The sequence below is a fragment of the Bison bison genome, unplaced genomic scaffold, assembly GCF_000754665.1.
Source record: "Bison bison bison isolate TAMUID 2011002044 unplaced genomic scaffold, Bison_UMD1.0 scf7180017864362, whole genome shotgun sequence".
In the NCBI taxonomy this organism is placed as follows: Eukaryota; Metazoa; Chordata; class Mammalia; order Artiodactyla; family Bovidae; genus Bison; species Bison bison.
This window is the reverse complement of record NW_011494934.1, coordinates 1345603-1358215: the sequence shown is the minus strand read 5'-3', so window position 1 is coordinate 1358215 and position 12613 is coordinate 1345603. Positions and strand designations below refer to the sequence as shown.

The 12613-nt window shown below is 35.6% G+C and overlaps 1 protein-coding gene across 1 annotated transcript in view; it reads right to left on the bottom strand.

Moving 5' to 3' along the window:
• The window catches only part of PHIP (pleckstrin homology domain interacting protein), a 113052-nt gene that overhangs the window by 36152 nt on the left and 64287 nt on the right, over positions 1-12613 (bottom strand). The window contains exons 17-19 of the mRNA XM_010855269.1: positions 10240-10357; positions 4474-4614; positions 1814-1890 (exon numbers count right to left, since the gene is read on the bottom strand). Of these exons, the coding sequence (XP_010853571.1) occupies positions 1814-1890; positions 4474-4614; positions 10240-10357 (336 nt within the window). The remainder of the gene's footprint in view (positions 1-1813; positions 1891-4473; positions 4615-10239; positions 10358-12613) is intronic.

The window sequence follows — 12613 nt, the reverse complement described above, 5'->3', positions numbered from 1 at the left end:
TAAATATAATTGCCTTAATGGAATCTAAATTGTACTATGTTAAAATCAATTATCAGGTTGCCTAGACTTACTAATGTATATCCTCACTTCTCTAAAAATATCACTGACAAGGCTTAAGTCATATTTTTCTGGAGTTTTATTCTACTACCTCATCCTTCTGGCCCAAGTGTCTTTTTTTATGGGCAATTTACCTGTTATCTCCCTAAGAATAATCATTGCAGATAAAAGTCAAATAATTAAGGTGTTTTCTAGTATGATTTTCATGACTTCATCTTAAAACTTAAAATTTTAAAGTTACATAAAAAACATGTGCAGAAACTATTCTGGATATTTGGGAATATATCTGCAGGGCAAACAGCCATCCAATTGGCTATACTGAACTTACCAGCATTTATTTACACTGACCTCAGCCATGATGGCAATGGCAACCCACTCCAGTACTCTTGCCTGGAAAATCCCATGGACAGAGGAGCCCAGTAGGTTACAGTCCATGGGGTGGCAAAGAGTCGGACACGACTGAGTCACTTCACTTCAGCCATGATCACTGTAAATGGCACTTGCCAAACTGCTCACTGTTGCTATGCTATGGAACACTCAGCTCTTACAGAAAATCTGCTGCTGCCAGCACAGAACTACAAATGCCAGAGGCCTATGTTCTTTACAATAGTTTCTCCAACAGCTGAAGTGAACACTGTTTTTTCAAAACAAGAACTTTTATGCTGTTGCATGGTCTGAGATACAAGCATAACTTGTTTTATTGTGCTTTGCAGATACTGTGGTTTTTCTTCTTTCGTTTCTTCTTTACAAATTCAAGGTTTGTGGCAAGCTGGCATCAAGCAAGTCTATCAGTGCCACTTTCCCTATAGCATTATTTTTAAATTAATGATGTTTTTAAATGTTGAATTTTTTTTAGAGATAACACTACTGCACACCTCACTGTACAGTGAAAATGCAATTTTTATATGCACTAGGAAAATAAAAATTCATGTGACTTGCTTTACTGCAATATACATTTTGGTGGTCTGGAGTAAAACCTGAGGTGTTCCAAAATATAAATATACTCTATTTCCACTGCTAAACCAAAAGAAAGCAGGTTTTTCTTCTGCTGTCTTATTTTAAATATAGGAAACTACCAGGCATAATGATGAACACTTGCATATCATTACTAGGAGCAACTACTGTGGAAACAGGATAGTATGTCCTGTGACAATGTCCGTGATAATAAGAGGTGAAGAATTTTTACACATAGCCTCCTGGTTTCTTTGGAATTTTAAGAACTAATGCTGTCAAGGAATAAGTATCAAGGGCTAAACATAATTAGCATTCCCAAAGGCTCTACTCCTCCTTGTTACTAAGACCTCACAATGTCAGGCAAAGCCATTAAGCTCTGTAACAATATGAATCACCAGTTAATGGGCTGAAGGAATCCTTGCTTAAATGATCAAATGGGGTGGGAAAAACAGGAAAAAGGGAAAGCTTATTCTCATTGCCAGAAGAAAATACTACTAGCATTTAACAAATTCCACTATAAAAGATAGTTAATTCTACAAAATCTCGTTACTTTCATAACTTAATGCATAAGTATTTCTCAAAACCAGTAATGAAACTAGTTTGTGGTTCAGTATTACAAATAATAACAGCATTCAGAAGATAAAATATCGACTGAGGAAAAAAGTTGAAAGCATCATTTTGTAGATCTAGTTACAATTTTAAACCCAAAGGGACTCTGAACTATGTTTCTGGTAGAAAAGAATCTTTACCTTTCTAAAGAATTTATAGTACTTGTGGGGAAAAAAAAAATTCATTAAATTACCTAGAACTGCCATCACTGTGCCAAGCTCTCTCTTCTTCTTCAGACGTTCCACCACTGACAGCAACAACTTCACCTTCCTAAGAGATAGTGAATACATATTTTACTGTGTAGTTTTACAGAATAACATTCTATATGATTATATTAATAGAAAATATCAGTGATATCTAGTAGTATGAATCATATTAGGATATCTTATGAAAATCTGATTTAAATTAGTTGTAAAATACAAGTCTCAAAGATAAATACTTATTAATAATGGATTCAGAGCAATCTCTTGGATGGATTAACTTTTTAAAGCCTCCAAACACAACTTCTAGATTGGGTGATACCGAACTTAAATTTAGGAACTTTTAGGTTTTATTTATTATAATTATTATTAAAATAGCTTTATCATGTAAAAAAGAATATTCCAATTCAGGTATTATTTTATACACATAAGGAAGATTAAAAACCACCCAAACACTCTGTTTCTCTTTAGCAAATATTCATTGGTCAACACACGCTACTACCTGTGAAGCCATTTTCTTTATAAAAATTGTTTTGTGGTCACAAAATCTTGCTTTAATAAAAATAGCAATTTATATTAATTAAGATTTTACTAATAGGTCAGAAACTGTTCTAAGCACTCTGTATATATCATCCCATTTGATCTAGACAAAACAGTGACTGGTGAGAGGAAACAGATCTTTTTTCCCCAGTTATAAGTGATTTCTGAAATATATTTCATTGTTTTATTCTATTTACACTATCCTACCATTTAAAAAATTATCTCATTATTTTAACATATTGAAATCTTTGGTTCTCTATTAACCAGCAAGTATAATACTAATTCTTTTCACTTTCATGCATTGGAGAAGGAAGTGGCAACCCACTCCAGCGTTCTTGCCTGGAGAATCCCAGGGACGGGGAGCCTGGTGGGCTGCCGTCTATGAGGTCACACAGAGTCGGATATGACTGAAGCAACTTAGCAGCGTAATACTAATTCTAGGGAAATAGGTTTTTAAATAAAAGAAACTAAAACTTCAACAGGCTAAGAAATTTATCCAAGGCAGCACAATTAATAAGCAACAAAGCCTATTTTGAACTCAGGTCATTTTACTTCAAAGCTTAATTAAACCCACTCTAACAAGAATGGTTCATGTTTAAATTACTGGGCATATTCAGATTTCATGAGGATAATGAAACATATTCTTCTACTAATCAAATATAACATTTTGGGGAGAAAAATTTTCCCATTATCATGTCTTAAAAATGAAGAATGTAATTCCTCAACTTTCACAGAGCTTTGAAAATCAAGCAAATATGTAAAGATCAAAATCTAAAAGCAAATTATATTTAGCAAACAATCTCTGCTCACGGACTGAAAAGAAACTAAACAAATTATCTAATTTTTCCCACCTTTAGTATATTACTTCTTTAAAGAGGAAGAACAGAAACATACTTCTATATTCTAAATACAAAAAGGTACTATATGGAATTACAAAATATTTGAACCAAGAAATCTAAGACAGTTTCATTTTTAAATGATATATTGTGCCAAAGGTGATATTCTGTTCTCACTGTTCTCCTCTACAAACTTAAGGTAAAAACAAATTAGTTTTGAAGACAAATGAAAGAATTTGTAATTTTCTTATGTAACAGTTGTACCTCGAAATCCAGTTTTACTTGATTCGTATTTTTAAAATTTTATAGAAACTTTTATTTAAGAGGATACTATAAATCTTTCAAAAATAAAACACTTTATAATGCAAACAACTAGCACACACATATTTTATGTTTTGTGGTATATCTAAGTTGTTAAATGTCAAGTTTATATAAAGAGTATGTTTTCTCTTTTTGCCAGATTAAAAATATCATTTTGTTCTGGCTATACTAGGACCTAAAGCCAGCGGAGACTTTTAAATTATGGTTAGAAACTCTCAGTTTGAGCTAATATAACCCTGTCCATAGAGAATATATGTGGAGAATCCCCACGCATGCCTGCCACTGCAAAACATGACTTCAAAAGCATATAGCTGTCAACACTTCAGATCAGTCTTTGACTTAACTGTGAGTGAAGGGTAATAAGGAGAGTGGGGCAGAAGAAAGACAGTTGTACATCTAAGCAAGCTTGATTTATAAAGGCAAATGGACTGTCTTTGCTGAAAGAATATACAATTGTGTGGGGACAATGGTATTTATGAAAATACTTATACATAAGGAGTACTTTAAAATCTACATTGAGAAAGCTATAAATTGGTACAGAGATTATAAAGTAACTAAAACTGCTGACTGTCTATTCATCAGTTGTATTATACAGACTAGAGCTTTATGGTATTAAAAAGCTTGGTTTTGGAGTAAAAGGAACCCGGGTTTAATTCCTTACTCTACCATTTAATAGTTAGGTAAATGTGTAAGCTAAACATCTTTGCACTTCAGAGTCCTCATAATGGGAGTAATTAATTCAGATGCACTTGTTTTGTGGACCTGAGGTTATGAATAACTATGCCATGCCTTGAACACACACTACGGTCTTCAGCTATCACTGTCATTTTAAGACCTAGACATACCATGTTTGAGCTACATCTACAAATATATCAATGGATGCAAAGAATACAGGTTATATTTTAAAAAACAAATCAAAATGAAAACAGAAATTTATGAATGTGCTGAGCTCTCACATCTGAAGAACTTGTGCCATTTTCTATCTCTTCTGAAGGTCTAGGAGTCTCTTCTAATGCAGATCTTGTGCGGTAATTGTGTTGATTTGCCTGCTGCTTTTTGGATTCTCCAAGATCCACGAAATGTTCATGAGCATGATTCTGGAAAAAAGTAAATTCAATTTATTTACAGTATGCTTAAAGAAAATGCTTTTTAAAAGTTACATTTTTTTCTCTTTCATGTTTAAGATTATCACATAAGTAGAATCCCATGGACAGAGGAACCTGGTGGGCTGCTGTCCATAGGGTCGCCCACAGTCGGACACGACTGAAGCGACTTAGCAGCAGCAGCAACAGACTGTAATACCAGCTCAAGTATTTTAACATTAAGCTAAAACACAGGTTAGTGATAGGTTGAAATTCACTTGCTGATTGATAGGTTATAAAAACCTTTTTTGATTGAGGATTCATAAAAACAGACTAAGTCTAACATTGAAATCTCTTATATCCACATCAAAGCTGTAAAACAGATAAAGGAAAGAGGACCTCAGAATGTGAGGCATAAGTGACAGGCAGAAGCAAACTAGGAAACAAAATAGTGATCACAAAGCTAACTGGTCGCTACGAGGCTTGGATACCAAGGTAACTGGCTCTCTCTCTCCTGCTGCAGGCGAATGTGGGAAGCAAATGTGGGGAAAGTCTTCTGCAGCAGAGAAAACAACTAAGAATAATCAAAATAAATGAAAGTCCAACACAGTTACAGACATGAAAAAACTCAACAAACTCAAGAATTTACACCTGAAAAAGAAACCCAACTAAAGAACATAAAAAATAAATGGAAAATACTAAAAATTACCTCCAAAAAAAGATTGACGTCAGACTTATACATACACCATGCAATAAATCATACAATAAAAAAGGAACATTATCTTCAAAGTGCTAACAGAAAATAGTTTTGAACCTCTTATTTATATCCTAACTCCTTTGAACCTATAATTATATCTTCACTTTCCCCCCTCCCCCCCCCCCCCTCATTGTTTTACAAGGATCTCAAAATTCTGTGACAGATTTCTGGTCAAGTTGTTTCCATTAAAAAAGTACTGCTTTAAAAAGCAGTTAATTTAAAATTGCCACACAGAGAAAAACAGATGGTCCACAAAACATTCTCCTTTCCTTCAAGGTTTTGTTATCATTGCTATCATTAATTGTTCTTTGCTAAATGACTGATCAAGACAAAACAGCCCTGAGACAGTTCTTCCACCACTGATGAAGGCTGGAGTGCCAGGTATTGACGATGATCTCAGTTAGCCTTCTGAGCTTTCTGGGCACACACCATGACCTTGCCAGCTCTAGCTGCCTTCTTGTCTACTGCTTTGACGACACCACAGTAAATCTCTGTCTCATTCACAAATACCAAAATGACCCAGAGGATAGTCAGAGGAGTTTTCAACACACAGGTGGCTTGCCCGGAACCCTATCAACAGTGGCAGGCAGCATCAACACCTTTCAAGAATTTGGGGCTATCTTTCACAAGATTCTTCCCAGAACAGTGACCATCGTCATCTTCAGTTCAACAATCCTGCAAGCTATGTTAGTTGTGGACAATCCAGAACAGGTGAACAGCTGACTTGGTTTGGCTGGCTCAGGATAATCACTTCAGCTGTGTAGTTAGTTGCTTCCATCGATGGGTTATTTTTGCTCTCAGGAGCAACAATGCCATGGCAAGCATCTCTGACAGACATGTTCTTGACACTGATGTCTACACTGTCCTCCGAAAAGCTTCACTCAAGGCTTTAACTGCACAACAGACCTTTTTTTTTCACTTTAGTTGTAATGACAACTGGAGCAAAGGTGACCACATGCCAGATTTGAGAACCCCAGTCTGAGACTGGCCCACAGGGACAGGTCCGGTTCTACCTGGAGGGGCAGGCACCAAGGGCTTGTCAGTCAGACAAGTTGGTGGCAGGATGCCATTCAGAGCTTTAAGCTTCACTGTTCCACTGCTATTACCATCATTACAGGTGACTTTCCAACCCTCGAACCAAGACATGTTATTAGCACGTGGCTCCAGCATATTGTCACCATTCCAATAAGAAACTGGCACAAACACTACTATGTTGGGGTTGCAGATAGTTTTCTTAATGTGAATCAATTCCTTAAGGCCTTCTTAACTCTTCTTGCTGTAGGGTGCTCAGTATAACCCACTCTGTTAACACCAAACAAAAACTAACATCAGTCAAGTTCAGGGTTATTTTAAGGTAATTCTCTTATTCTCTCCAGAAATTTCCAGGATATTTCCTTTTAGATGTTTTCAAATCTCACTATAATATGCTCACCTGAGGTTTTATATTTTTATATTTTACATTATTTTTTCTTTATTTTAGTTGGCATACTATGCATTTGCTTGGAGATTATTTCTAGAAAATTTTGGTTCATTATTTTTTTCAACTCTTTGCTCCCTCTGTATGTCTTTCTCTTCTTCGAAGATTCTTACTAAATAAAGCTTTTTTACTACATACCTCTAGTGTGTATGTATGTGTGTATACAACACACACATTTACAAAAACACATATATGTATATGGTTCTCACATTTCCCTCATTCTCTCCATTATTTTATCCCTTGTTGATACATTCTGGAAGAGTTCTTCAACTTCATATTCCAGCTTACTAACTCATTTTTCAGTGTTTGATACTCTTCTATTCAACTCTTCCACTGAATTCTCCATTTCAAGGACAACAGGTTTCATCCTAATTTCTCCAACAAAACACTCCCCAAAACAGCTTGTTGCTATATCATGCTTCCAATATCGTCTCTTTTCTCTCTCAGAATAATATGCTATTTTGAGTATCTGAATATGATTGACTCTGGTTTCACAAGTGTGCTGGATGGCACTTTCGAAGGGAAGGAAAAAGAAAAAATAATCTAGGTCTTGCTCTGTCTTCTAAACAAAGCATCTGTATATATGCATGGGGGGATGGGTGTGTACCTCAAGACTTGTGATACTGCAAACCCAAGTCCAAACATCCCTGCCCCTCCATCCCTTCCACTTTGCAGCTCTCCCCACAACCAGTCTTGTCATGTCTTTCCAGCACTGTAGCTCTACTTGTGTTGGGGCTATTACTTGTAAAAGCCAAGTGAATCTTCTCATGCTAACATTCAAAATTTACTCCACGTATATTCTCTAAAAGAATTACTGAAGGGTTCTGTAGTTCTGTGAAAATATGTAAAAGCTATAAAAAAGGAAATGATGCTCAACTGTATCTCATATGCTTTGAGTATGTTAAAAATGTAATAGATCTTGCTTCTTTCATTTAACATAAATATTATTTACCTACTCAAAACTATTTCATTAAAAATGCTTTTTGTTTCATTTTGTAAAGCTTATCCACAGTTCTTATTTCTTTAGGATAAATTCCAAGTCAAAGAACATGACTTATATCTAACGCAGAAGAAAAAGCCGGCTGTCAACCAACATCTGTTCCCCTCCTCTTGCACAGAAAATGAAATTTTCACTGTCAGACTTTCAAGTGACTAAATTCTGGGCAACAGGCTATCTGGTACAGTGCTGCAGAAAAAGTTCAAAAAACTTTCATCAGGAGAGCACGTGTACCTTCTGCACCTTCCTTAATAAAATTGCCTTCCCTCCTGCAGCCTTATATGAAAATGCTGCTATCTTGAGGCCAGAGGTCAAATTCACACACAAGAAAATCAGAAAAATTTGAAGAGCTTCAGTTCCTAACACAGAGGCCATCAAACCAGACCTTGACCACCTACCAAGGCTTTTATATCAGAGAAATACATTTCCCTAAAGGGAAATAAATATTTAAGAAAAATATTTTTAAGACACTCATTTGGAGACCACGTTCAGTTCAGTCGCTCAGTCTTGTCTGACTCTTTGCAACCCCATGAACCGCAGCACACCAGGCCTCCCTGTCCATCACCAACTTCCAGAATCCACCCAAACTCATGTCCATTGAGTCAGTGATGCTATCCAACCATCTCATCCTCTGTCATCCCCTTCTCCACCTGCCCTCAATCTTTCGCAGAATCAGGGTCTTTTCAAATCAGTCAGCTCTTCGCATCAGGTGGCCAAAGTATTGGAGTTTCAGCTTCAGCATCAGTCCAGGACTGATGAACACCCAGGACTGATATCATTTAGGATGGACTAGTTGGATCTCCTTGCAGTTCAAGGGACTCTCAAGTCTTCTCCAACACCATAGTTCAAAAGAATCAATTTTTTATAGTCCAACTCTCACATCCATACTTATTGTCAAAATCAACTTTCTAACTGCTTTCTAAACAGTTTTTCTGCATTAACTTATACAACTCCCCTACACAGTCAGTACCCTCTATTATTAGAGGGAAAAAATTAATGCAACTCTGAGGTGTAAGGTAGCATCTCACAATTTGTACATCTGTGATTATCAATGTTATTAGTCGCATGGTAAGTGCTTTCAAACCTTTCTCCATTCTCATAAAATGTGAAAAACAAAAATGAGGTCATGTTATAAATATTACTGTTACACTTGCTTTTTTTCACTAAACAAATACATCGTGAGTATTTTTCCACAGCAATGGAGTGAACTCTAACTTCTTAAAAAAAAAAAAAACTGTATAATATTCCATGTATATATGTCATGACATCCTACCTTTCTTCTACCAAGAGACACTAAAGTTGTTTCAGTGTTTGCCACCAGAGACAATAAATATCTGCATGCACACAAACATACATACATTCACATCAATCCTTTCCTTTCTAAAAAAGTCTTTGAAGAAGCACTATTAAAAGATAAGCACATCCTTTTAATTTTATAGATATTACCATATCCTATCCATAAAAGTGGTAGCACTAGCTCACAATCATTATACGAATTCATGTCCCCACATCTTTGGAGTCAGAAGAAAGGAAACTAAAAATAGGTATGCTTTCAGGCCACCATGAAAACAACCACCACTGCAACCAACAAAAAACTTAAAAAAGAAAAAATTATTTCAAACTATACTAACAGAAATTCTAGCAGGGCGGGGTCCTACTGTTGCCAAGGTAGGATACTCTTATAGGATACTCTTACCTACAGGAAAACATAAAGTGGCAAAGGACTACTTGAGTTCTGTGAAGGGTTACAAAACAGAAGAGAGAGTTATAATAAAGGAGACTACTTCAGAACATCTGAGGAGCTCAAATAAGAGGACCAAGTACAAAGCTGGGTCAAGAGACCAGTCATCCTTTGATACTCCAGCAGTTAAGTCCATCTCTCCTCCAGATTAGGGCATAACCGACTGAAATCCACTGGACTGAAAATTTTTTCCACAGTAGGATGACAGAAAAACTAATAGGGCAAACTAAGAGGGACAATTTACCTCTCTTAATGGAGAAAATTAGAACTATTATTTATAGCAGCATAGCTGACTTGATTATCTGCAATAACACATTGGTGCAAAACAGTAAAAAAAAAAAAAGACAAAAAATTAAACCAAAACACTGTTTTAGAGTGTGCCACCAAAGGCAAAACTAAAAAAGGATCTTGCTTAGGATTAAGGTATAAATGTATTGGATTTATCAGGCATATTACAATTGGAATTTGAGACAAATGTACACTAGAAAGTATGACATGTATAAAGATTCAAAGATAATCTAAAGGTAACTGAGAATTAACTATGTTAACTTTATTTCATTAGGTAAATAGCCTGTCTATAATGTTCACATCTTTAATTACAAAACCACCTTTAAATGGTCATTATATTAATGAGGCAAATATTAAACATCCAAGTAATCACTATTTACCTTTGAGACAGTGGGCATTTTATTCTCTTTCGGAACTGTCAAGTGTTTTCTTTTCTCTTCTGATCTGTAAGTCTTTATTTCTTCTTCTCCCTTTGCAGTTCTCCATTCTTCTTGCCTACTGAAAGAGAATTCAAAGCCACATATCCTAATCTATAATTTCTGTAACCGATTTCTCCCCAAAGGAAAAGTCAGGCATCAATGTTTTCTTTTCAGATTAGGCATGTGATAAAGATTTCTGAGCTTCAATTCAGAGACTGTGAGTTCTGGACATTTAGTATTAAATGACTGGATGTCTTTCCAGTAGGAAAGAAAGAATCTGTCCACCTGAACTTGATACTACCATTTTCTGCTATGGTCTTTGGCAAATAAAGTTTTAGGATCTCAGAACACTGTCAAACATTAAAAACAGAATTTAATTATGACAGTGTTGGGCTTATGCTGTGATAATCTTAATGTGTCACAGAGACAGTTGGAATCTTCAAACAAACAAACAAACAGAGGCACAACAGATCTTTGAGGGAGATCTACGATTAACTCCCGAAGCCCTGAAAGAACTGCATTCTCTCTGATGAAAGGAAGGTCAGGCCTCAGTCACTGAAAAAACTTCAACTCTATCCAGATATCAAGCTGAATTTGAGGTACAGAAGTTTTTAGGAACATTAACTGTGAAGTTTAATTTCATAGAACCTGAACTCACAAGGACAAGAGAATTTTTTTAGAATTTTAATTCCTTAAAACTTCAAAGTTTCTGAACTGTAAGGGTATTTATTCTCTGAACTTTAATTTTTCCCTGGAGTTAACACAGTTGGAAAGAAGTTAATATTCAAATTTGGAAGTGCCCTATAATGTTGATATTTTATTACTGGGGTGAATTAATGCTGTCATTTTATACTTAACTGCAGAACCTCTAATGCAGCTAGTTGGAATTCTGAGTGGAAATGAATGAATTTAAATCTTGTGAAAAGAATAGCCTTGGATTTAATTTTGTTTCTTTTTTTTTTAATTAAACTTTTTATTGAGATAATTGTAGATTTACACACAGTTCTAAGAAATAATACAGAGAGGTTCCTTGTATCCTCTACCCAGTGCCCTCCAAAGGTGGTATCTTCTAAAATTATGGTACAACATCATAACTTGGATCTGGATATTGAATACAACCCACTGATATTCAGAATCACCCAGTTTTATGCTACTCATATGTGTGTGTGTGTGTTTAGTTCTATCCAAGTTTATCACACGTGCAGGTTTCTGTATCCATTGCCCCAGTCAAGATACAGAACATTTTCATTACCACAAAGCTCCCTTGAGTGCCCTGCTAATGATCATATCCACCTTTCTCCTCTCCTCAGCCCCTGCTCCCCACAGTGTCTAGCAACCACTAGTCTGTTCTCTATCTCTATACTTTTGACATGTCAAGAGTAGTCCCTAAACGGGGATTCTCAGCATAAAGCCCTCACGACTCAATCAAGATGTGTACCAACAGGCCGTTTCTGTTTAATGACGTCGTATTCTATGGTGTGGATATACTGTAGTTTGTTTGATTATACACTCAGTGAAGGACATCTAGGGTATTCCTAGGTTTTGGCTATTATGAATAAAGCTGCTATACATTTGTGTAGAGGTTTTTGGGTTAAAATAAGTTTAATTTCTTTGGGTTAAGTTCCCAAGAGTGCAATCAATGGATCTTGTGATAGTCTAGGTTTCTATGAAAACGCCAAACTGTTCCAGAGGGGCTGCACCGTTTTGCATGCGTTGCTGGTGGTAGGAAGAGTGAACCAATTTCACTAGGATGTTCCAGAAGGAAAATCCATTTTAGAATGGCCCAGTTCTACGCCTGCCTGTAATGTATACATTCTGCTCTGCATTTTAAAAAGGGAAACCACTGCCTCACATGGAGAGAAATACCGTGGCCCAGTGCTACCTGTACTGAAGTTCAGTATAAGGAAGCAAACGTTCATGCAGATAGTTATGTTCTTCACAGCTATATCAATAACAGAAGTAATATTCTGATTTCCTATTTTATTCTTCTGAGTCATTTTTCAAGTAGTCAGATCTGTTTTTAAAATGATGGGTGTTACTTACTGTACCCTCTTCAAACCTTAACATTGTAATTAACAAGTAGACATCAATATAACTAAAAATACAGAGTTAATTTTTAATAAGAACATCTGAGTGTATTTGTCATCAGATAAAATTATGGTTCAAATTTAAACTTCAGGTGTATAATCCTAAAACTTAAAACAAATTTGAAGTATCATCCAATCAAAAAAGCATAATCAGATTTAAAATATTTTAACTATATAATTACTCTCTTAAGAACTAGATAATCCTAAAATCAAATTTAATCTTTTTTATTATAGTACAGTATTAAAAT